Raw genomic sequence first — 27594 nt, 5'->3', positions numbered from 1 at the left:
CTGGGTGGAATATCTCTACTAAAAATATAAAATGTGTTAATCATGAACATTAGCTCCAAACAATTTGTTTTATAGAAAAATAATAATTATCTATTGTTTAAATATTGCTACAGGCTTACCTATCAGAATCTTCATTCTGCGTAGTAGGAAACAGGTGGTAATCAGTTTTTCCACTCTTTCTTTGTTGAATTAGTCCAGCAGCAGGAACAGGAACAGGAACAGCAGCAGCAGCAGCAGCAGCAGGAGCAGCAGCAGCAGCAGCATATATGTTTTCTGCTCCTTCCATTTCACTACTCATGTGCTGCTTCCTTTCTTTTCCAGTCTTGAATGGAAATTTGATACTGTTACAACTTTATTCACTAAAAAGGACTTTTTTCATTAATTGTATCATTTGACTCTTAGTTTATCATAATTTTAATCAATAAAACTATCTTGCGCTTAACTTTATCATTGCATGTAATTGCAATTTTTGGAAATTCTGCTTCATTTCTGTTGGAATAGAACAACATAACTTTCCAGAATTCCAAAAAGGACTTTCTTAATTTTGTGTTCATATCCACCTAACATTCCCAACTTCACCCCATCTGACCAGCAGATACAAAGGAATAAAAAGACACAAAAATCTGTCCTCTTCTGTCTTTACCATCTGGATTTTGCTTACACTGACAGATTTAAAGGATGTGACATTGTGATGCTCCAGGAACAAAGAGGAAGCTTTCCATTTCTGCACTGAGCTATTCTTTCTCCAACTGCCTTTTATAATTCTTTTTTCATTTGGATCCCAGGGCTATCAAAAAAGTCACAGTGTTCATTAAAATATGTGAACCAAAGTTCACCACAACATAAAAGGAGCAGAGCAAAACTGAGATTAGCGTAGAATTTTGGGAAATGAGTAATGCTCCCCAAATTTCACATTCCATAACCACAAAATTTTATAGCTAGAGGGTATAAAAGTAATTATCAACTTTAATCCAATTTTCTATTGATAATGGGAATAAAACCAAAAAAGGTTACATGATTTGTCCAAAGTTCCTAAAGTGGCATTACCTAGCATCAAAGAGATGATACAATTCCTTAATGCTGAATCAAATAAATGACCCAACAAGTTTATTAATCAGCTATGCTAAAAGTGTGACTTTGGCACAGTAATTTAATACCTTAATTGGGCATGAGGCGCTTAGCTAATTTTTATTTGAAAGGAGGACATCTCTAGATTTTGTTTATTTTTCACCTCAAACATCAGTTTTCTCCCTTAGAGTCAAATACTGAAGGTTTGCTGAAAATCTATGCTACCTACATGATAAAAGTCGTATGTGTCAAAATATATCATACTTTATTAAACAAGATGTAAAGATTTGACTCAACAAAAACATCTGAGAATGGTGATTAAACAAACACATATATGTGTATACACACACACACACACACACGCACGCACACACGTGGGCACCTGGGTGGCTTGGTCAGTTAAACATCTGCCTTTGGCTCAGGTCATGATCCCCGGGATCTGGGATCAAGACCCGTGCATCAGGCTTCCTGCTCCGCCGGGAGCATACTTCTCCCTTTCCCTCCTACAGCTGCTCCCCTGTTTGTGTTCTCTCTCTCAGTGTGAAATAAAATCTAAAAAAAATAATTTTTTTTTTTAACGTGGAGGAGATGCCTGAGTGGCACAGTTAGTTGGGCCTCCAGCTCTTGATTGCAGTTCAGGTCATGATCATGGGATTGAGCCCGCTTCAGGCTCCACACTCACTGGGGAGTCTGCTTCTCTCCCTTTCTCTCTCCCTCTACCCTTCACCCTGATCACACACTCAAATAAATAAGTAAATAAGTAAGTAAGTAAGTAAATAAATAAATAAATAAATAAATAAATAAATAAATCCTAAAAGAAAAAAGGAGTCTGTTTTTAAAACATGGGAGAAAAAAACTGGTGATAATGCAAATATTTGTTCTTAAAAATATCTCAAAAAGTGGTCGTGTTGGAATTTGAAGTTCCAAGAGTTTGAGGATAGCAGAGAAGACTACACATACTGAAGCAATAAACAGAAGCAATAAATAGATTGGTTTAGATGAAATATTTGTTTATATCCCTTCCCTTAGTTATTGCTTCTTTTCCATTTTATGTATTCATTTATTTTAAAGACGTTATTTATTTATTCATCAGGGACACACACACAGAGAAGCAGAGACACAGGCAGAGGGGGAAGCAGGCTCCATGCAGGGAACCTGATGTGGGACTCAATCCCAGATCCCGGGATCATACCCTGAGCCAAAGGCAGACACTCAACAGGTGAGCCACCCACCCAGGCATCCCAACTTCTTTTCCATTTTATTGTTTATGGAAGTGCAACTTATATTTAAGCCAATAGATAAAAATCTTAGATATTATGATACATTTTTTAAAGATCTATGTATTTTAGAGAACAAGACTGATAGCATGAGAGAGGCACAGCGAGAGAGAGAAACTCAAGCAGACTCCATTCCATGCTGAGCACAGAGCCTGACGTGGGGCTCCTCTTCACAACCCTGACATTACAACCCAAGCCAAAAACAAGACTAGGACTCTCAACTGACCGTGCCCCCCAGGCACCCCAAGATAATCGCATTTTAAACCAATTTTCTCTACGGTTATTCTGGTTCATGAGGTCACAGGGTGCATAGCGAAAAGAGCTTTCCAGTTCACACGCCACTTGGGAAACTGAAAGAAACTTAAGGAACACAAATCTTAGGTTTTCCTGCATTCCTATCATTTAGATAGCAGAAATAATCTATTTCCGAACACAATTATATATTGAGATGACCCCATTTTATACATGAGCTTTTTTCTTAAGTGGAAAATCAAAATGGCTCAGATAATTGACAAAGACAAAAAAGTCAAAAGAGCAGCAGCAAAGTGAATCTCTCTACCTCTTTTTGAAGTTCAACTTTCTCTTTTTCCAAAGCCAGTTTTTCTTGTAACATGCCTTTCTCATTCTTAAACCTTTGCAGATTTTGCATATCTTGCTGTAATTCTTCTTTTTGATATACTTTTGATGTTCTGAAAGGACGTGGTGAAGAACTCACATTTTCTAATGCAGGTTCCGTACTTTTATAGTTATCAGTACTGTCATTATCTGCATATAATGGCTTCTGGAAAGAGTCTCGTATTGGTTTTGTTTTCTTGTAAGTGTTTGTAATAGCAGAAGTATCATGCCTTTTCTTCTGAATCATTTGTTTCGCCACATTGGAGTGGGCAAGCCGCAAATCAAAAAGGCTTTCTGGGTCACTATACGGAGGGATATAGCCAGTGTCTAATTTACTATTGGTGGTATTTTGGTTCAAACTTTTGGCCATCTGCATGTCAAACTCTTGGTCTTCTTTCACTTCAAATGTAACTAGTGGGTTCCTTACTTTATTTTCTGGATCGCTATCAAGACTCTCATTTTTGTTAAAAACATGCTCACCTGGTTTGTTATCATTTTCATGGGAAGAAAGCTTAGAAGATGACTGGCAAGCATAGTCCAGGGACCCAGAGTATGAATGAGAGAGAATAGCATTTTCGAGACTAGGCTCTTTTTGTTCAGGAAAGGCCTGAGGTACTACAGAGACAGACACTCCAAATTCATCTTTTTCCTCACAATCAAGTGTAACTTTTGTCACATTAGGAGGTATTTCCTTTAAGTCTGCTTCTTTAGAATTACCACGTAGTGGTTCTAACTTAGGATGAGTAATAATTCCGTACTTTTTACAAGTTTTACCAATCTTCTGCTTTAACTCTCTGCTCATGCGTTTCACATTTTTCCAATCTAATTTGCCTTGTTTCATCTGTATCTCCTCATACTCCTCGTGCACACGATGATGTTCTGAATGTACAGATCTATCACCCTGTCTACCACATTCCATATTCATTTCTGGTTCTCGAGCCATATTTTGCAGTTGCACAAGTGGAATGTTAACTTGCTTGGTTTGGCTTTCAGATGTCTTTTCAGCCAGGATACATGTTTGTAAAATAACTTTATCCTTAGGTAATCAAATACGGACAAAGAAAAATAGAAAATAATTAAAATTTAGTTATTAGCTGTTCCTAAGTCACTGGATTATAACTAAGAAGTGAGGACAGAAGAAAAGCATAAATCCATTCACTTATATTTTGTCAGGTTTTTCTTAACTAAACAACTCAATACAGTTACATCTACCAAAAAATGAATCGGATGATTTTTAATGTTACAAACTTAAAAACACTTTATTCCCTTGTATCTTAAACAGTGAGCCCCAACAATGCATTTCAGGAGTTTTTACAAGTTTGAAACCTAGATAATAGGCAAACTACATTTTTGGGGGGCAAATATCAATTAACATCAATCAAAGAAAAATAAATTCCTATATTTTAATTTAAATTATATACTATGATAGTGTTAGACATCGCTATAGATTATCTGCTTGTATCCAGCTCTAATATATTGTAATGTCCACTGAGAGTGCATGAGAAAAATATTAATAATATGGATTTCCTGTGCTGAAATAACTGAAAGAGTTATTGTTTAAATCCAACTACAAAGGTCCCATCCTGGAAGGTGTGATTCTACAATAGGCGATCGTGCTGATTTCATGACCCCATTCTCTCAAGTCAACTACACAGAGATCACAAAGCAGAATAAATCTTTAATCTTGGCATTTGTAACTGGAAATAGAGAACTGGACACTTTGAACCACTGAGAATAATCACTCCTTGTACATGAGTCTAAGTCAGTAGTCATCATTGTTATACTGCTCATAATTTCAACTGCTTAAACATGACTCAATATTTGATGCTACCTTCTTTATCATGTAAAGAAGTTACAAAAATGGAAGAAGCAAAGAATATTTAGAATTATTTTTGTCTCAAAAGAATTTTTTTGCCTAAATTCCAAGGATGAAGTTTAGCTAAACTTAGTTACTAAAAATTACAACATTTTAAGTTTTGTAACTCGTAAAATTTTATAAAAACTGAATATTAAATTATACTCTATTGACTTCAATATATCCACTCAAAGAGTTTCACTTGAACCATGTAGTATTAGAAAAGCAGGGAAAACAATATGAAATCAGAAATTTAAAGTTTTACATACCTGGGGGTGGTTATTTTCACTTTTATCAGGCCTTTCTTGCTCTTGCTTTTGCTCTGATGCCACTTCTAAGTCTGGTTCTGACGAAAAATCTATATATTTAGTTAAAATGGACTACTTAGAAAGGTTAGATAAAAGCTATTACCTCTATAGAAATAGAAAATATCATTTATCACTGAAGAGTTTAAATTCATCTTTAGCTGAATATTTAAGAAATACTTCTAATTATCTAAAATTTCAACAAACCATTTGAGAAATACTAAACGTCACCAGGTTAAAGGCACACAAACATCTCCAAGATTCATTCACAAATTCATCCACTAACATCCATGAACAAAACAATCAGAAACAAAACAAAAGTTTAAAATCCAGTAGAAACATATAAAATCACAAGAGATTATTCTCTACTTTGTAACAGTACCTCTTAAACAACACCTTAAGCTTCAACCACAACGTTATTCATCATTTCCAAAATTATTAGTACTTTTCATGTCTGTATCAGTGTATATCCTCTGGGATACACTGGACATACATCCTGTGGGTGTATGTGCCCAATAAGTAAATGTTTCTGAAATTATTTTCCTCTACTACTTGACAAATTTCCTTGCATCTTTTAGGACTCAGACTGCTGTGTAAAGTCATCCTTGATTATGGCTATTCTTTCTCAGATAAAAATGTATCTCTTTCTTTGGGGTTACCTTAATACCTTACAGCTTTTTCTAGTGCACCTTCACCACCTGAACTGTAAACTACTTCTTTATGTATCTAGTTCTTTTGCTCCTACACTGTAGGGGACAATCTCGATGAGATAGAGAGAGAGAGAGAGAGAGAATCTTGAGTGGGCTCCACCCCCAGTGCTGAGCTCCACCCGGGGCTCCATCTCACAAGTCTGAGATAAGACCGGAACTGAAATCAAGAGCTGGACACTCAACCGAATGAACCGCCCAGGCATCCCTGTAGGGGACAATCTCTTAAATCATCTTTCAGTCTTTATGTTACTTAGTACTTATAAAAGCAAACAGTCTTTATGTCACTTAGTATTACTCACTGAGTTCCCACTAAGTGATGGATAGGGGACCGGGTTTAAAGAAGCATAGAGATGTAAGGTGTCAGGAATAGCTTTCATAGACCTAAGGCCTAAACTGAGACTGTAACAGTGACGTCAGACAGATTCAAAGGGATTAAAGGGCAGAAAATGGGGAGAGCATGCAAGGCTGTAGTAAGACAAGGGAGAGAAGCACACAACAGGGTAAATATTTGTCTAAAATAGAGAGATCACAGAGGAAGACATCACTAGCAGTTCAGGATACCAGAGATAAGGGCGGACGGTATAAAGGGCTAAAGATGAAGACTTAGGCAGAAGTCAAGATTATGAAAGCTTTGTATGTAATTTTAAGATGCCTGGATATAAATATGTTTTCAACAGTGGTTCACGGTCGTATATGCATTTGAGACAGATCACTCTACATACTGTGGGGAGGGATGAGTGTGAGGGGCACTGTGATCAAAGACAGGAGATGAATTAGAAGGTAGTAATGCAAAACAAAGATGATACACACCTCAACTGACTGAATGGTTCCAGAAATATCCAGAATATAAAATCATCAGGGCTCAGTACAGAATAAATCTGTATTAAGTGAATCAACAACAATGCTGGCATCAAGGGAAAAGAGATATAATTTTACATGAACTGTTTTATGTTGCTTGCATGTACTTTGTAACTGGTTTTGTTTTACATTTTCCTGTGGTACAGGAGCCTACAGGTGTTTTCTTTTTAAAGTCCTGTTTCTTGGATCTACCAAGCTCACAAAGAAGTAACAGCAAACAAGTCACTTGTATAGATCAATAAATTTGGATTTACAGCCTATACTCACTACTCCTGGAGATAACTGAAAATCTTTAGAAAATGAGTTGATTCTAGAAGAAAGAAAATAACAAAACTACAGGAGTGAAAAAATATTATATGATATGTTAGTACAGACGTGACCATATGACTGATAAAGGACACTGGATTAACTGATACATTAAGTAGAACACATGTTAGATGTGGTTAATCAACTGAACATCTTAGTAGAATTAGAACTGACTTTCCATATATTCTTTTTAAATGATATTTGATACTTAAAACCAATATTCCTTAGGAACTCTTTACTCATTTAAAATAATAAAGCAGCACCTGGGTTGTTCAGCCAGGTAAGTATCCAACTCTTGATTTCAGCTTGGGTCATGATCTCAGGGTTGTGCGAGACTGAGTCCTGCAGTGGGCTCCGTGCTTAGTGTGGATCCTGCTTGGGATTCTCTTTCTCCTTCTGCCCACCCCCCTCCCTCCTTACTTTCTGACACTCTCTAAAAAAGTAAAATAAAAATAATCAAACAAGGAGATGGACTATGCCTACATAGCTGAGAAGAGGACACTATGTAGTAAATTCTCAATGATTCCAATTACTGCTGGGAAAGTCAACTCCAAAATAAAGTCATAGAGAATATAGGAAATATTTTAATATTCTGTTTGGGAAGGTGCTTTTGTTTGTTACAGTGAATATAGTGTGACCAATACTTATGAATTTAGAGCTATAAAAATAAAGCTAAGAAACTATGTTGTGAGTAAACAATCTTTACATCTCTACCTAGTTTTCCCAACTGGTCCCCAAATTCTAAATCTAATCCCACTACCCACTCTCAAGTGAAAGCTGAACACGAGCCTAAAAGAAATTATTTTCTCCTAATTCTCTTTCTTATTTATATGTGGCTTTGATTAGAGGAAGAATGCAAAAATGTCTTGCTGAAAGATGCTCTGTTTGGTGGCAGGTTGCATGAAAGGAGTAAACACAAAGTAAATTTTACCACAAAATTATTTTTGAAAAATCAGAACTATGGTGAAATCATGAGGACGCTGAACTCTCTCTGATTCTTTACCTTTTTTGCTCTGTTTTCTAGTAGCAGTGATTTGCACAGGCCATGGAGCACAGAATTCTCTAACTGAAACACAGCTCCAATATTAATATTTTATCTATTAAGGTCGTCTGTCCAAATTCTGTGGATGCTGACTCATTTTTGATCATTGGTTGTGATACAAATGGGCATTTATTATCAACTTTCAAATCCCCAGTTCTTTGACAAGTCTCATTACTGAGGGACAAACTAGAATCACAATCAGAAAAATCTGAAAACAAAGTTTCCTTTATTATAATGTAAATAACAATACAAACTTAACAAAATTGTACAAATTCTTTTGTTAGAGAAACAGCCACAAGTCCTGCTCCTCTCCCAGACGCACTACTTACTACTCATTCGTAGCTAATTATATTTTACGTGTCCTATACTTGGCATTCACACAGATGAATTTAACTCTCTCATTTTCTCTTTTTTATTCTCTAGTATTACACAGTTTAATTCACTCACCAAGCTCTATTACATATTCTGTATTCCATAAAAGCTCTGTCCATTAATAATAAAGAGTCTTCAAGGTCTGAATGTTTTTAGTAACAAAACTGATGTCTAATCATTTATTTTATGTTTAAATATGCATTTTGTGTTCTAAAGACGTGAGTTTTAAAAACTTGTGATGAATGGTACTATTTTAATAATAATGAGATGGTCTCTCCTCAATGCACCAACATCCTCAGAATTTAATTTTTGGACAAATATCATATTTATATGAGAAATCAAAGACTTGGGTAATATAATCCTTTCCATGTAAAAACAAAATAAGTCTCAGTCCACACTGAGATCCAAAAACTACAGCGCCATGAAACAGAAAATGAATATATAACAAAACTATTGTCCCTTTATAAACAAGATTGGTCTGATTTAAACCTCTTTAAGACAAGGGAAACAAAAAAGGAAGAAATGCAGAAATGAAACTTTAATGCCCATTTCATCACAAGGGCCCCTTTGTCATTTGCATCCATGAACCCTGTACATCAGAGAAATCAGTTCTCCCATGTCATCTGAGAATCCCCAGAGTCCCAAGATCCATCGATTCACAAAATCCAAGAGGTGAAAACTATCTTCACAATCGTACTAAATGCTATTTGACATTTTCACTCTCATTTTCTTATTAAGTGTACAATAAAGTTTTCTAAAGATAAAATGTGTGATAGCATTGCAACTCGCATGATCAGTGGATCACAGCTCTAATGGCTAACAACATGAGATTGTGTATCCTTGTGTTTTAAATGTTTTAATTTCTAAGATTGTAAATATCAACAGATATAACCCACTTAAGCAGACGTTCTTTGGAATTCTCAATAATTTTTGAACAGTAGAAAAGGACCCTAGGCTGAAAAGGTTCAGAATTACTTTTTTAAAAGATTGTGTCTACCAAATATTAAGATACAACTAATTCCGTCCCACATTTCTAATAATCAAAGTCACCACACACACACACAATCAGAACAAGTGTTTGGCTTAAAATGATCAATATAACAACACAAAGATGAAATGAAGTTTTAACTTCATTTAACACAACTGACATGTTAGCAAGTGAAGCTTTACTCTGGGTAAAAGTCAGAATTCAAATAAGTATGGTGAACACCAGAAAAATCTTAGAGTCTAATAATTAACTTCTGGGAACCCCTTAGACGTAAAGGAATTCCAAAAAAAAAAAAAAAAAAAAGAAGAAGAAGTAAAGGAATTCCAAACCGGGGACATTAGGATTTCAAAACTTAAAAGCAGAAACTTAACTAAAGCTTACATTTTTAAAATCTCTTTTTCTTATGCTTGGAAATATCTTTTGTTCAAACGTGGATATCAGCAATGACATCTACCTTATTTATGTCACATCCTTCGATTAAATTTGTCTCACATAACACACACAAAGAAGAATTTGGTATAAGACGATGGGCATTTCAATAGTTTAGTGCACATCTTTCCACTTTCCAAATTTTCCAATTACCAAGCTTTCCAAATTTGTACTGTAAAATTTACCTGATCTGGGTGTTTGTTTATCACTCGTTGCGACTGCTTCAGTAGGAACAGAATCTTTCACTTTAGTGGGAGACTGGATGGGTATTGAAACAATATGATTAGAACAATGTACATTTCATACAATCTGTAGTTAAAAATTCAAAATAAAAATACAAAAGCTTTACCTCCCAGTGACGAAGATCTTTTCTAGGAGAATCTAAAACACAAAAGGGACATGTAGTTAATTATACGTAAATATGAAAGCCAACTATACATTCATGCAGTTAGGATTAAGCTGAATCCTCATGCTTGGCTTTCAAAGTGATTACATTAGGCTTTGGTCTTGATTCTAGAGACAGGAAGGTGGATTAAGACAGCAACAAGACAGAAATAGGAACCCGTTATAAATACTATAAAAAATAGAAATATATGTTCAACATAAAATGCAGTTAGGATTCCAAAAGTAAGATGATGTTTCAAATGAAATGACTAAAACAGAAATCACTAAATGTTGCACATATACTAACGTGAACATGCTGATTGATGGGGGAGAAAAGCAATCTTTAATCAGAGGAACAAATGATGACTCTGAGAGGATCAACGTGAAAGCTGATGGCAGAATGCAACAGCACATCCTGATTGCAGTACAGCAGAATCATCGATACCATTCTACTACAAGTATTTGCCATGTTCTTCAATTTGTCCCGTAATTTAGGCAGTACGCAGTTATGATGAATGCATAATTTATTGAATGCGTAATTTATTTGTCACCAAAAACAGTGTTATGAATTGATCAGCCTGGATATACTTGTAGGGTAATAGTCAATAAAAGTATTCATTTTTGTCTATACCCATGTGGGCCACTGGTATGCCTACATTTCTTGTATCCTCTAGTTTAGCCATGTTAAAGTTTCTTGACCCACGCACGCAAGAAGGTATATAAAACACGTCTAAGAAATAATGTATAATAAGCTTTCAATATGGAACCATGACTACTACCAAAATGAAAAAAATCAATTTAATTGCCACCGAATTTTTAGATACTAAAAATCTTTTGTATTTCAAAATCAGTGTCATATTTATTGATAGTAACAATTTTAGCATTTAAGGAATGGACCCTATGATTTCTTTATTTTCCAAAATTAGTTTGATTGGTAGACTATGTCAGTCTTGAAAAGGTTTCTCTGAAACAGCTATCATCCCCCAAAATGAGCTATCTGAAAAAAAGAACACCCATGCTTCCATATTCAAATTAGTCTCATTTGAATAATGAATATCAAAGCAACATATATCTTTGAGGTCCAATAGATTTGAGGAAGATGAATGGTGGCTATGTTTTATCCCAAGTCTAGCACTCCATTTGCTCTCAGTATTCTTGGTGGAGCAGCTGTGATCTAATCTGTTTCAGTAGAAATAAACTCAAGGTATCTAAAAAGTGAGTTCTCGGGCAGCCCCGGTGGACCAAGGGTTGGTGCCACCATCGGCCCAGGGTGTGATGCTGGAGACCCAGGATCTGGTCCCACATCGGGATCCCTGTATGGAGCCTGCTTCTGCCTCTGCCTGTGTCTCTGCCTCTCTCTTTCTATGTCTCTCATAAAAAAAAAAAAAGTGAATTCTCTAGAGTTTCCTCACCAACTCCAAAATTTCCTAGCTAAGGCTTCTTTCATTTTTCCCTCTTTCCCTTCACTATCCCCTGTCTTCAAAAGTAATTTCTGGGGGCACCTGGGTAGCCCCAGTCAGTTAGGAGTCTAGCTCTTGATTTCAGCTCAGGTCATGATCTTGGGGTCCTGGGATTAAGTCCCATGGTGGGCTCCTCACTCAGCAGGGAGTCTGCTTAAGGCCTCTCTCTCTCTCTCTCCCTTTGCCCCCTCCCTGCTCGCTCACTCTCTAACATAAATAAATCTTTTTAAAAAGTAATTTGTGATCTATGGTCTTGATTTTTTTTTTTGCTTTTACAACCGTTTTATGGATTTTCTCCACCACTTCTTTCCTCTTTGTTTAGCAATAGTATCTTACATCTATACCTTCTATTTCTGTATCTCCTTGCTCCCCTCTGGTTATAAACATGTTCAGAAATAAAAACAAAATAATTCTTTTTCTTGACCTTGTTATGTCTTGAACTATTCAACAGATCTTCCAGATTTCTCTACAGGAAAGTCTATACCCATGCTACTGAGCACATGACCCAAGGACCACAGACACTGCCATGACCTGAGAGGTCAAAATGCAGATTCCAGACCTGATGTTCAGTGTGCATTGTTAACAAGGTCTCAGGCGATTCCCTATAATTTGAGAAATCCTGGGTCATACTGAACGCTGCCGCTGTATTCCTTTACCTTAACCTTCTAGGATCAAGCCTCAAATTCATCACTATCCATTCTGAAAGTGAAGACGTATTAAAAGTCATAAATGTTCTAACGGACTTTTTATCAGGGCTAAAGCTTCCCTGATCTCCACCTAATTGACCCTGCTCTCTTTTTCCTTCCAATTCTTTTTTTTTTTTTTTTTGCACGAAATGATACTAACTTAGGAAGTACCACCATTTTATATGACATAGAGGTACACATATTTATTTATTTAAAAGATGTTTTCATTTATTTGACACAGAGAGAGCGTGCACAAGCAGGCAGAGCAGCAGACAAAGGGAGAGGGAAAAGCAGGCTCCCAGCTCAGCATGGCTCCATCCCAGGTCCCGGGGATCATGGCCCAAGCCAAAAGCAGACCTTCAATTGACTGAGCCACCCAGGCACCCGTAACATACATACATTTATAGCTGACTAGGACATAGCTCTGCATAATCAGCTAGGTCAATCCATAATGTCTCCCCAACAGCGAGAAAAACTGTTAAGAGTGGGAAAATTTTGGTACACTACTCTGACAAGTTTGGGTACTGGAAGCTCACCTGATATCCCCACATTTCAAATAATTTGCTCCTCCTTTTATTTTTTTAAAGATTTTATTTATTTATTCATGAGAGACACAGAAAGACACACAGAGAGAGAGAGAGAGACAGAGAGAGGCAGAGACACAGGCAGAAGGAGAAGCAGGCTCCATGCAGGGAACCTGATGTGGGACTTGATCCCGGAACTCCAGGATCATGCCCTGGGCTGAAGGCAGGCACCAAAACTGAACTACCCAGGGATCCCCTGCTCTTCCTCCTAAAAAAATTCTTTCATTTGACCACCTTCCACTATAAAGCGTTGCTTATTTTCCTCCATTTACTCCCTGCACTCTCAGCCATTCTCATCATTCCCTCTTTGCTCTTTTCCAGCTATTTCCAGGCATTCCTTAGGTCTTGGAATACCTGGAAATGGAACCAGTAATTTAGGTCCTCTAGCCATACTCTCAATTTAATCTGCAGCTGACACCTGATAAAATATAGAACTCACCTCCTTTTCTCACCTTTCTCCTTTCTATGCATGTAATCGGTGATTTTCTTTGGAAATTAGGATACATGAGAATTTCTGTTTTAAATCAACATTCTGTCAAACGACTTTTTATAAAATACAATTCGTACCTTCTACTTGTTCATTGAATATACTTTGCCCTTGTTGATCTGCAGCTCCAGGTAAACAATCAACAGATTTCTTTGGAAGTCTTGCAGAAATACTCTGTTAAAATTAACATCAATAATGAGTTGCATAAAGATTTCCAAATCCTTTTCTAAGAAAATATTCAAATGTTCTACTTTAATCGCAATCAGACATACAAATAAGAAAAGCATGTATTGAAAATCAACACATTTAAAAACCTCATCTATGCTCTCTCAATTAAGTGCACCTTTTCATCTTCATTTGGCCATCAACTCTAACTGAACATGGAAGGCCAGAGTAAATATTTTCACAGACAAGAAGACTGACTTATACATACATTTCAACAAGGAAATAACAAAACACCTAACTCTACTTTGTATTCTCCACCAGGATACAAGGACAGTAAAACTATTGAAACAAATTCTTTAATAAGTACATTTGCTATAAATTTAAACTGTTCCTAATGGCAGAAAGATTTTTAGCCTTAAAATAAGATACTTGGCATGATAAGAAACCTCGGAGTACATCATGTTGAGTACAAACAGAACACTGTGGTAGCTGCTGCTTCATTTAGATAAACAAAGGCTTGGAATTTTCATTGGTAGGAAAAAATGGTTGAATGAAATGGCAAAGTAGGAAGAAAAACTTTTTTTGAAATTATGTTTAAATAATAGCAAAAGATTTTAGATATAGGTATGAAATGCTTCAAAAAGTATAGTAAGCTTTCAGAAGGGAAGAATAAGAACATTCATTGATCCCTGGGTGGTGCAGCGGTTTGGCACCTGCCTTTGGCCCAGGGCGCGATCCTGGAGACCCAGGGCAACCCTGCTGGGACCCCTCTGACTCCTAAGAGCTTTCTCTGTATCTTTACTGAATAAACCTCTTTCATTTTACTCACACACACAAAAAGAACATTTACTGATTAATCACCTAAAAGGTACCAGGCATTTGTTTTAGTACACACAGTTTCTTTTCTACACACAAAAATAACAATGATTATAACAATGGAGTGGGTCTTCCTGCTTCCTGGTCATTTCTAAGACATTAGAGTAAAAGGAACAGATGTGCCCCATGGTCTCTCTGTCCAGAATGTCCTTCTCCATCCAAGACATTCTTGCGACTGGTCCTTCCCACCCTTCACTTGGCAGCTCTGGCCACACTCAGAGAGATCGTTTCTCACTACCAAAATTCCACTCCCATTCTCATCCCCATCCTAACTACAAACGCCTCCAAAATTCCCTAAACTAACATTTCCTTTTTTCTTTTTTTTTTTTTTACATGAAATGCTTACAGTGACTTATAATGGATCAGATTTTCCTTATTTTTCTGCTCTTACCACTACAACCTGTACAGCCTGGTCATAGTTAGTATTCAGTAACATAAATGTATTTAAGGTCAAAACACTGAAAATCCTCTCACTGAGGGGGTGCCTGGGTGGCTCAGTGAGTTGAGCATCTAAATCTTGATTTCAACTCAGGTCATGGGTCTCAGGGTCGTGAGATCGAACCCCACATTGGGCTCTGTGTTGAGCATGAAGCAAAGTTAGGATTCTCTCTCTCCCTCTCCCTCCGCCCCTGCTCCTCTCCACCCGCTCACATGTGTGTGCACTCTCTCTCTCTCTCTCTAAAACATAATCATCATCCTCATCTCACTGAGAAGGTCTAAGTACCAAATCACTATAATGTCAGCCCTTGAAGAATGCAAGGGTTGTTGATGGGTGTTGATGGTGTTGATGGCCACACAGTCAAATATCTACAAATGACTTTCGATTCCCCCAAAACTTAGCTACTCATCTCTTATTTCCTACTTTAAGAACAATTAGACTTAAAAATAGGAAACGTATATATGAAAAATCAAAACATTTCAATAAAAGACTCATATATATGCTCTCTAGATCTAAGCTACTTCTTAACCCTCATTTGGCCACTGACTGTAAACTGAGCATGGAAAGTCAAGTAAATTATCACCTGATGTTGACCTTACCAATAACGTAAAGGCAATGAACAAGCTTTGTATATTATATGTACTATACACTGTATCCTTAAAATATAAAGAAAAGGTTATTAAGAAAATCATAAGGAAGATAAAATATACTAAGAAAATACTTATCGAGAAGCATCTGTAAGTGGACACACAGTTCAAGCCCATCATGCTCAAGGGCCAACTGTACACCTACACAATGTCTCTAATCACAGGCTACTGAAACTTAACATCCCCCAAATTAGAAATCCACCTGTCCACTCTAACTTTCCCATTCTTTTCTTAACACTTGCCATTTTACTGTCCTTCAGAAATCTTCACATTTAAAAACCATGCCCTTGGGATCCCTGGGTGGCGCAACGGTTTGGCGCCTGCCTTTGGCCCAGGGCGCGATCCCGGAGACCCGGGATCGAATCCCACATAGGGCTCCCGGTGCATGGAGCCTGCTTCTCCCTCTGCCTGTGTCTCTGCCTCTCTCTCTCTCTCTCTCTCTCTCTCTCTCTCTGTGACTATCATAAATTAAAAAAAAATTTAAAAACCATGCCCTCTATATTTAGTAAGTCACTCAAATACTGCTATGATCATTTTTTGTCTCAAGACAAAAATTTCTAGAGCATTCTTTACAGCTCACAAAGTGGGTGATCACCTTTGTTACCACATTTGGTCATGACACACACCCGAGATGTAGGTATTAGTATCATTTTTATGAATGAGGTCACTGACATTCAAACAGGTTGACCAAGTTTTTCTGAGATCCCACAGCAAGTAAGTGACAGAACCAGGATGGTAGCCCATCTTTTGACTTCAAATACAGTGCCCACACCATTGTAGAACAGCTGCCTCTACTAAGACATAGGACCTTTTTACCTTCTTCCATAGGTGTCACCGTAGAATAGGTCATCATTACTTTATACTATGTTACTATAAGTAGGGCAGCCACAAAGATACTCAATGCATGCTATTTTAACTATCCAAAATGTTTTTACCTTTTAAAGTCCCACTAAATCATGGGGGCCTCGATGGCTGAGTCCGTTCTGGGATCAAGCCCCAAGTCATCAGCCTCCCTGCTCAGTGGGGAGCCTGCTTCTTCCTCTCCCTTTGCCCCTTTCCCCGCTCATGCACATGCACTCTCTCTCAAATAAATAAATAAATAAATAAATAAATAAATAAATAAATGAAAAAAAATAAATAAATAATAAATAAATAAATTCTTTACAATAACAAATGAACAACATACCACTAAACCACATTGTTATTATACTCCCACTGCTCCTTGTAGATCTACCTGACAATCCAAATATAATACTTCTAGGGTGCCTGGATGTCTCCGCTGGTTGAGCATCCAATACTTGGTATCACCTCATGTCATGATCTCATGGTCATGGAATCAAGCCCTGTGATGGGCTCTACTCTCAGACTGGAGTCTGCTTCAGATTCTGTCTCCGCTCCCTCCCACTTAACTCTCTCAATAAATAAATAAATACACAAAAGCTTTTAATAAATCTTTATATATAGTTAATATATAAATTATGATACTATACATTATGCATAATACACAAACACTATATAAATGTGTTTTATATATAAAATAGAATATGGAAATTATAATCTATAAGATACACATATATGCTAATAAATTTAATGTATAAACATAATATATATGATTTATATTCTAAAAAACTATAATCCAAACTCTGTCTAGAACACATTAGAAGTTTTGCACATCCATACACACCACAGAATCATACATTTCACCATAGGTTGACCTAGAGTTTTTCTTTAGCTTTTTAGATAACTTTAAAACCCAAACTTGGGATATCTGGGTGGCTCAGTGATTGAGCATCTGTCTTCAGCTCCGGACGTGATCCCAGAGTCCTGGGATCGGGTTCCGCGTGGGGCTCCCCGTGCGGATCCTGCTTCTCCCTCTGCCTGTGTCTCTGCCTCTCTGTGTGTCTCTCATGAGTAATGGATGAAATATAGAAAAAAAAAAGATTCCTTAACACAATTTTAAAAAAGATTTTATTTATTCATGAGAAACACACACACACAGAGGCAGAGACACAGGCAGAGGGAGAAGCAGGCTCCCCACAGGGACCCCAATGTGGGACTCAATCCCTGGACCCTGGGACTGTGCCCGGAGCAGAAAGCAGATGCTCAACCACTGAGCCAAATCAAAGAGGGAGTCTGCCTTATATGCTACTAGGGGGACAGATGGACAAAAATAAATAAGAACAGAAGAGGATCATTCTCTAGTTCTAGAAGTGAAGTGAATGAAGTTCAGTGAAGGCACAAGGAGGAAAAAGTTGCATATGGGAAGCTCAGGAAATGCTGCAAAGATAAGGCTTGTATCTTGAAAGACAAAGTATACAAGAAGTGTGTGAAGGGCATTCTAGCAAAGGTAGAATAATCAAAAGGATGAAGTAGGAAATAACATAGTAAGTGACAATAGCTCAGAATGTGGCAAAGCTAGGACACAATTATTGGGAATGGGATAAAGAGATATAATTGGAAAATCAGGACTGAACTGCAAAAGACAGGAGTCATGCTAAGATATGAACTTTCTCCGTCAGGTATTGGGGAATTCACTAAATAAGCAGAGGAGTTACATCATCACATAGATATTTTAGAAACGTCACTCTAGTACCAATGTAAAGATGAACATAAAGGAACCAAAAGAGAAGAGTATTTCAAAATGATAGATGAGAAAGTGAATTATGGTAATAAGATGTGAAAAATTGTAAGCAGGTAAAGATACTGTATGTGGTGGAGTGACTGGATGTGGTTTTTAAGATTTATTTATTTACCTTTGGAGAGAATGAGAGTGTGTGTGCCCATGCAGAGGGAGGGACAGAGGAAGAGGAAGAGGAAGAGAATCCTCAAGCAGCTCTTGAGGATTCTGCACAGAGCCAGACACAGGGCTCAATACCGGGACCATGAGATCATGACCTGAGCCAACATTAAGAGTCAGATGCTTAACCAAGGGAGCCACCCCAGTCACCTGGATGTGATGTCACCTAATTTTAGGGAAGTTTAGAGTCCAGGATTGTTTTTCTGCTGCAGTGTTCCAATGGTGCTTTATATTAGGGTGGGGAAAACAAATGACAAAGCAGATTTACAAGTCAGGAACAGGAAAGAGTCAGAAATAATGTCTTCAGTCTGGGACTTCGTCAAATCCGAAGCACCCAGGGGACTTATTAAGAAAGTTTTAGATAAATACATTTGGAGTAGAAAAAAATGACAATACTCAGGAAAACCACATGATGTTAAAAAGTCATCTATAAAACATACTAACCTGATATAATTAATGTCAACCTACACAAAAGTCTGAAACTTTCAAAATATAAATAAAAGAAGGGGGGGGGACCATGGGATTCAGTACTTCACTTATATACTTCAACATTACTTCTAGAACAGAAAAAATACTTTTTTTTAAAACTTTTTTAGAAAAAATACTTTTATTAATATACACAAGTAATGAGCACCTGGATGGCTCAGTTGGCTAAGCATCCAACTCTTGATTTCGGCTCAGGTCATGATGTCAGGATTGTGACATTGAGATTTACATCAGACTCCACGCTCAGCAGGGATTCTGCTTCTCTCCTTCTCTCTGCCCCTCCCCCCACTTCTGAGATAAATAAATCTTTAGAAAAATGCATATATACGTGGGCATGTATTCATTTCTGCAATGAATAGCACTTTTAAGATAAATACTGAATCCCAGGTCTCCAGGATCAGGTCCTGGACTGAAGGTGGCGCTAAACCACTGAGCCACCCAGGCTGCCACACTATTCCTTATTAAAAATGAAACTTAAAAGCTAAGACTAAGTTGTAGAAGAGAAATATTTTAGGGATTACAGAATTTTAAGGCACTTTGTGAGAAAAACATAAAACCCACTTTAAAATTCACATGGTTTCTTATTCCACTGTGAATAGCATACTAATAGCTTTAATTTCCTATCTACACATATAGGATGGTACTTAAAGGCTGGAGAAAGAATCTAGTATTAAAATATTAATAATCTTGATCATCCAAATTAAAGGTTTAAAGTCTCCAAAGTCATGAATGATTATCAAGCAGGACACAATATTCCATATTCACGGGAGAGAAGAAAAGGCCTTAAACAATCAAATCACCTGTATTTCTAGGTTTCAGATAGGAAAGAATTCACAGGTTAAATTTAACAATTTTTGGCAGCACCGGGCTGGCTCACTCACAAGAGTGTGTGACTCGTGATCTCAGCATCTGAGTTTAAGCCCAGCATTGGGTATAGAGATTACTTAAAAAAAATTTAATCTAAAAAATACAAAACAGCGAGTGAAGCCGAGGGGAGCTCACAGCTCCCGAGAAGGCGAGGGGTGTGCGTGCGTCCGCCTCTCCCCGCGCGGCCTCTCCTCGCGGCCTGCGACACCTGGGCCGGGTCCGCCACCGCCTGCCTGGGTGGCCTGGCGGGAGCTCGCGCCCTGCCCTCGGGGTCGGCGCCGCCGCCCCTCCCCCTCGTCCCATCCGGGCGCCGCGGTCAGGCCCGCCCCTCCGGCGCCCACAGCCGCGGCCCATATGCGGCGGCAGAGGAGGCGGGGGCGGGGATCGCTTGGGAGTCCCCTTCACCGGGTGGGCGTCCCCGCCGCCTCCCCGCCCCAGGAAGCAGAACGTGATGAACACGGTGAAGGGAAAGGCACTGGAAGTGGCTGAGTACCTGCCCCAGGTCCTCAAGGAATCAAAATTTAAGGAAACCGGTGTTATCACCCCAGAAGAGATAACTTTCAAATAATCCTGAAAACCCACCAATTCGGTCGGAGATTTAAAGAGAGAACTAAAGTGACACAGTGAGAAACCTCTGCCCTTCTATCAAGTACAACTTGTTTAGGGCCACTCTGCACTGAGCAAAATGACTAGAAGGAAAAACTCACCTAAAAAGAAAGAATCAGAAACATTCCTCTCCCCCACAGTGTTACAAAATTTGAATTACAATTCAATGTCAGAAAGCCAATAAAGAAGCACAATTATAAACCTACTGGTGGCTCAAGAAAAAAAGCATAAAGGATTCAAGAGACTTCATGACTGCAGAATTTCGATCTCATCAGGCCGAAATTCAAAATCAATTAAATGAGATGCAATCCAAACTGGAGGTCCTAACGACGGATAACGATATAGAAGAATGTGTGAGTGACAGAGAAGACAAGTTGATGGGATCCCTGGGTGACGCAGAGGTTTGGCGCCTGCCTTTGGCCCAGGGCGAGATCCTGGAGACCCGGGATCGAATCCCACGTCGGGCTCCTGGTGTGTGGAGCCTGCTTCTCCCTCTGCCTGTGTCTCTGCCCCCCTCTCTCTCTCTCTCTGTGTGACTATCATAAATAAATAAAAATTAAAAAAAGAAAAGACAAGTTGATGCCAAGGAAGGAAATGCAGGAAAAAAGAGTAAAACAAAAGATCATGAGGACAGGTTAAGGAAAATAAATGACAGCCACAGAAGGAAAAATCTACATGTAATTGGGGTTCCAGAGGGTGCAAAAGGGACAGAGGTCTAGAAAGTGTGTTTGAACAAAACCTAGCTGAGAAGTTCCCTACCTTGGGGAGGGAAACAGGCATTCAGATCCAGGAGATAGAGAGATCACCACCTAAAATCAATAAAACCTGCACAACACATTGACATTTAATAGTGAAGCTTGCAAATTCCAAAGATAAAGAGAAGATCCTTAAAGCAGCAAGACACAAGAGATCCCTAACCTGTATGGGGAGAAGTATTAGTAGTAACAGCAGACCTCTCCACAGAGACCTGGCAGGCCAGAAAGGGCTGGCAGGATACAGTCATGGTCCTAAATGAGAAGAACATGCAGCCTAGAATACTCTATCCCCATCAAGGCTCCCATTCACAAGAGAAGGAGAGATAAAGAGCTTCCAAGATAGGCAGGAACTGAAAGAATATGTGACCAGGAAAGCAGCTCTGCAAGAAATATTAAGGAGGATTCTGTACAAGAAAGAGTAAGTCCAAGGAAACAATCCATAAAAGCAGAGACTGAACAGGTATCATGATGACACTAAACTTGCATCTTTCAATAGTAACTCTGAAGGTGAATGGGCTTAATAACCCCATCAAAAGATGCAGGGTTTCAGACTGGAAAAAAGAGCAAGACCAATCGATTTGCTGTCTACGAGAGATTCATTTTAGACCTAAGGACACCTACAGCCTGAAAATAAAAGGTTGAACAACCATTTAACATTCAAATGGTCCTCAAAAGAAAGCAGGGGTAGCCATCCTTATATCAGCTAAATTAAAGTTTATCCCAAAGACTGTAGTGAGAGATGAAGAGGGACACTATATCATACTGAAAGGATCTCTCCAAAAAGAGGACCTAACAATCATGATATTTATGCCCTGAATGCGGGAGCTGCCAAGTATATCACTCAATTAATAACGAAAGTTCAGACATACTTAGATATTAATACACTTATGTATGGAGACTTGATATAGTGGTTTCTGCAATCGACAGATCTTCTAAGAACAACATCTCCAAAGAAACAAGCGCTTTAAATGATACACCAGACCAGATGGATTTCACAGATATTTACAGAACTTGACATCCAGACGCAACTGAATACACATTCTTCTAAAGTGCACATGGAACTTTCTCCAGAATAGGCCACATACTGGGTCACAAATCAGGTCTTAACTGATACCAAAAGATTGGGATTGTCCCCTGCATATTTTCAGACCATAATGCTTTGAAATTAGAACTAAACCACAAGAAGAAGTATGGAAGGATTTCAAAAACATGGAGGTTAACGACCATCCTGCTAAACGATGAAAAGGTCAACCAGGAAATTAGAGAAGAATTAAAAAGATTCCTGGACACTAATGAGAATGAAGATACAACCGTTCAAAATCTTTGGGATACAGCAAAAGCAGTCCTGAGGGGGAAATACATCGCAAGACCAGCAGCATCCGCCCCAAAACCGGAAAGAACTCAAATACAAAAGCTAACCTTGCACCTAAAGGAGCTGGAGCAGGAACAGCAACTGAAACCTTCACCCAGCAGAAGAAGACAATAAAGATTCAAGCAGAACTCAATGAGGCAGAGACCAGAAGAACTGTGGAACACATCAACAAAACCAGGAGTTGGTTCTCTGAAAGAATTAATAAGACAGAGAAACCATTAGCCAAACTTATTAAAAAGAAGAGAGAGAAGACTCAAATTAATAAAATCATGAATGAGAGAGGAGGGATCACCACCAACACCAAGGAAATACAAAAGAATTTGAAAACTTAGTATGAGCAGCTTTACGCCAATAAATTAGACAATCGAGAAGAAATGGTGCATTTCTGGAAAACCACAAACTACCAAAACTGCAACAGGAAGACATAGAAAACCTGAACAGGCCAATAACGAGGGAGGAAACTGAAGGAGTCATCAAAAACCTACCAAGAAACAAAAGTCCGGGGCTAGATGGCTTCCCAGGGGAATTCTATCAAACGTTTAAAGAACAAACCATACCTATTCCACTAAAGCTGTTATGAAAGATCGAAAGGGATGGAGCATTTCCAAACTCGTTCTATGAGGCCAGCATCACCTTAATTGCAAAACCAGACACAGATCCCACCAAAAAGGAGAATTAAAGACCAATAGCCCTGATGAACACGGACGCAAAAATTCTCAACAACATACTAGCCAACAGGATCCAACAATACATTAAGAAGATGATTCACCATGACCCAGTGGGATTTATCCCCAGGATAAAGGCTGGTTCAACACTTGTAAAGCAATCAATGTGATTCATCATATCAGCAAGAGAAAAAACCAAGAACCACATGATCCTCCCAATAGATGCAGAGAAAGCATTTGACAAAATACAGCATCCATTCCTGATCAAAACTCTTCAGGGTGTAAGGATAGAGGGAACATTCCTCAGCATCTTAAAAGCCATCTACGAAAAGCCCACAGCAAATATCGTTCTCAATGTGGAAACACTGGGAGCCTGTCCCCGAAGAACAGGAACAAGACAGGGATGTCCACTCACACCATTGCTATTCAACATGGCACCAGAAGTCCTAGCCTCGGCAATCAGGCAACAACAACAACAAAAAATAAATAAAAGACATTCAAACTGACAAAGAGGAAGTCAAACTCTCCCTCTTTGCAGATGACATGATAATGTAGCTAGAAAACCCAAGAGACTCCACCCCAAGATTGCTAGAACTCACAGCCATTTGGCAGTGTGGCAGGATACAATATCAATGCCCAGAAAAACAGTGGCATTTCTATACACTAACAATGAGACTGTAGAAAGAGAAATGAAAGAGTCAATCCCAATTACAATTGCACCCAAAAGCATAAGATAACAAGGAATATACGTAACCAAAGAGGTAAAGGGTTCTACCCTCAAAACTACAGAACACTTCTGAAGGAAACTGAGGAAGACACAAAGAGATGGAAAAATATACCATGCTCATGGATTGGCAGAATGAATATTTGGAAAATGTCAATGTTACCCAGGGCAATTTACACACTTAATGCAATCCCTATCAACATACTATGGACTTTCTCCACAAAGTTGGGACAAATCATCTTAAGATTTCTGTGAAATCAGAAAAGACCCCAAATAGCTAGGGGAATATTAAAAAAGAAAACCAGGGCTGGGGGCATCACAATGCCAGATTTCAGGTTGTACTACAAAGCTGTAGTCATCAAGACAGTGTGGTACTGGCACAAATACAGACACACAGATCAATGGAAACAGAATGGAGAATCCAGAAGTGGGCCCTCAACTCTAGGCTCATATAATAGTCAACAAAGCAGGAAAGACTATCCACTGGAAAAAAGAGAGTCTCTTCAATAAATGGTGCTGGGAAAATTGGACAGCCACATGCAGAAGAATGAAACTGGACCACTTTGTTACACCATACACAAAGATAATCTCAAAATGGATGAAACATCTAAATGTGAGACAGGAATCCATCAGAATCCTAGAGGAGAACACAGGCAACACACTTGTTGAACTTGGCCACAGCAACTTCTTGCAAGATACGTCCCTGAAGGGAAGAGAAACCAAAACAAAAATGAATTATTGGGACTTCATCAAGGTAAGAAGCTTCTGCACAGCAAAAGAAACAGTCAACATAACAACCTACAGAATGGGAGAAGGTATTTGCAAATGACCTATCAGATAAAGGGCTAGTATCCAAGATCTATAAAGAACTTAGTAAACTCAAAGAAACAAACAATCCAATCATGATATGGGCAAAATACATGAACAGAAATTTCACAGAGGAAGACACAGACATGGCCAACAAGCACATGAGAAAATGCTCCGCATCACTGACCATCAGGGAAGTACAAATCAAAACCACAATGAGATACCACCTCCCACCAGTGAGAATGGGCACAAATCAACAAGGCAGGAAACAACAAATTTGGAGAGGATGTGGAGAAAGGGGAACCCTCTTGCACTGTTGCTGGGATTGTGAACTGGCACAGCCGCTCTGGAGAACTGTGTGGAGGTTCCTCAAAGAGTTAACAATAGATTTGTCCTATGACCCAGCAATTGCACTGTTGGGGATTACCCCAAAGATACAGATGCAGTGAAATGCCAGGACACCCGCACCCTAACGTTTCTTGCAGCAATGTCCACAACAGACTAACTGTGGAAGGAGCCTCGGTGTCCATCGAAAGACGAATGGATAAAGAAGATGTGGTCTATGTATACAATGGAATATTACTCAGCCATTAGAAACGACAAATACCCACCATTTGCTCTGACATGGAGGGACCTGGAGGGTATTATGCTGAGTGAAATGTGTCAGTCTTTAAAGGACAAACATTATATGGTCTCATTCATTTGGGGAATATAAAAATTAGTGAAAGGGCATAAAGGGAAAGTAGATAAATTGAGTGAAAATATCAGTGAGAGTGACAAAACATGAGAGACACCTAAACTTGGGAAAAGACCAAGGCGTAGCGGAAGGGGAAGCGGGCAGGGCGTTGGGGTGAGTGGGTGATGGGCACTGAGGGGGTCACTTGGCAGGATGAGCACTGGGTGTTATGGTATATGTTGACAAATTGAACTCCAATAAAAAAATTACAAATAAAATACAAAATATAACAACTATGAAGACTAAAGTTTCCCGAGATAATGTAAAATGTATCCACTGTTTGAATCTTTGAGAAAGTAAAGATCATCCTTCTGGAAATAATATTGTATACTCTACGGGCAACTTTTCCTTCCTTACGATTCTATAATGATAAATCATCTTATAAAAAATGATAAATCATGAGGTTATTCATTTGACATGTGTCTCTATTCTAAGCTTATATTTAAAAAAAGATGCATCAGAATCCAGAAAATAGTTTTCATATTTTTTAAGAATCTTGCAGCTTAAAATTTATTTTTTTCATTTAATGGATAGAGATTAAGAACCTCACTTACCTAAGAAAAAAATTCAGTTTTAATTAATGAAAAAACTAAAATGTTTATGTCGTCTCTATTCTCAAAAGATATAAAGTCGACCAAGATTATACCACACAGTAAGTTTAATTAGAAACCACAAGAAAGACAACAGCCAAAATTCAAAACTCATAATAAATCTGATTACGGCTTAAAACAGACTTCACTTTGCACTATGTATAAACACAACTCTTGCTAAATTAAATATAGGCTATCATACTTTATTAAACTTAAAAGGATAAAATTTCCTTCCAGTTCTTCATAAAAACGAGCTGTCATTCTGAAGAATCTGAGCATTTTTTGTATTGCCTTTTATTAACTTGCATTTAAAATAATTTCTACCGTATTTTATAATATACAGCATCTGTTCTACCTTAGCCTCACTACTGCTGTGTTTTTAATAATAATCTCTCTAACTCTCCTATCTTTACATTCATCTCATCCTTATTAAATGAATTCTTACCCCACAACCCCTCCCTCATCTTCACATCCATCGAGCTATTCTTTCCAGTTGCTTTCTAATTCTTTCCTTCCATAATGATAATACCTAAGATTTGTTTATTCCCACCAACCATAATAAATCTCAACCCAGTACTTACTTCTCTGTTGTTATTCCACTGTTTTCTCTTATATTCTTGAGGGCTTCGATTTCTCCCTTAGATTCTTTTCATTATAAGGATATCAAGAGGATGGTATGTGAAAAAACATGGGGGACAAAGTTCAAAACAACTTACCTTTGTAACACCAAGCACTGCTAAAGACTTTTGAGGAGTTTCAGGTGATACAAAAGCAAGAGGAGAATAGTCCGAGACACTGACTGATGGTTTACAAAGAGTTTCAGTCTTATCTTCCCTTGCAAAATTGTTGTCAGCAAATAAAGGTCTATCTTCTTGGCTCACAAGACCACATTTTGCTCCTATTTAGTGAAAAACAAAGTAAAGAGTACATGAAGATATCTGTAACTATGAATTACTAAAGAACACAAAAATGGACAAAACTCAGGGAATAACACAAATCTTCAAATAGCTTACTCTTGGGTCGCCGAAAACCAGCCACTAGCTTTCTTAAGTTTAGTTTCGGGACAGTCTAGAAAAAAATTGATAGTTTTCAGAATTACAAGTATCACATTTCGTAAAAATAATTGTAATATTCAGCATTACCAAATGAACACCATTACAAAAAGAACACGGGTTTTGGAGATCATTCAAATATAGATTCAAATCTCAGTTCCGCCATTTACTAACCTACATTTTCTCATGGAGGTGAAGATTATAAGAGATTTAATAGTCCCAAAATGTTACTTTTCTTACCCCTGATTATTATACAAAGTCTTCCTCAAAAAGTTAAATAAAAATAGAGCTATCCGGGATCCCTGGGTGGCACAGCAGTTTAGCGCCTGCCTTTGGCCTAGGGCGCGATCCTGGAGACCCGGGATCGAATCCCACGTCGGGCTCCCAGTGCATGGAGCCTGCTTCTCCCTCTGCCTATGTCTCTGCCTCTCTCTCTCTCTCTCTGTGACTATCATAAGTAAATAAAAATTTAGGGAAAAAAATAGAGCTATCCTATGACCCAGCAATCGCAGTACTCAGTATTTATCCAAAGGATACAAACATAGTGATTTGAAAGGGTACCGGCACCCCAACGTTTAAAGCAG

The 27594-nt window shown here is 38.2% G+C and overlaps 1 protein-coding gene across 1 annotated transcript in view; it reads right to left on the bottom strand.

Annotated features, from left to right (window-relative positions):
- Positions 1 to 26739, bottom strand: part of LOC140598238 (putative coiled-coil domain-containing protein 144B) — a 33055-nt gene extending 6316 nt beyond the window's left edge. The window contains exons 1-7 of the mRNA XM_072752647.1: positions 26675 to 26739; positions 13507 to 13600; positions 10175 to 10206; positions 10011 to 10083; positions 5085 to 5173; positions 2905 to 3996; positions 120 to 322 (exon numbers count right to left, since the gene is read on the bottom strand). Of these exons, the coding sequence (XP_072608748.1) occupies positions 120 to 322; positions 2905 to 3903 (1202 nt within the window). The 5' untranslated portion in view covers positions 3904 to 3996; positions 5085 to 5173; positions 10011 to 10083; ... (1 more) ...; positions 13507 to 13600; positions 26675 to 26739. The remainder of the gene's footprint in view (positions 1 to 119; positions 323 to 2904; positions 3997 to 5084; positions 5174 to 10010; positions 10084 to 10174; positions 10207 to 13506; positions 13601 to 26674) is intronic.
- Between the last annotated feature and the right edge of the window lie 855 nt (positions 26740 to 27594).

The sequence above is a fragment of the Vulpes vulpes genome, chromosome 3 (assembly GCF_048418805.1).
Source record: "Vulpes vulpes isolate BD-2025 chromosome 3, VulVul3, whole genome shotgun sequence".
NCBI classification, from domain to species: Eukaryota; Metazoa; Chordata; class Mammalia; order Carnivora; family Canidae; genus Vulpes; species Vulpes vulpes.
This window is presented reverse-complemented; position numbering and strand designations above follow the sequence as displayed.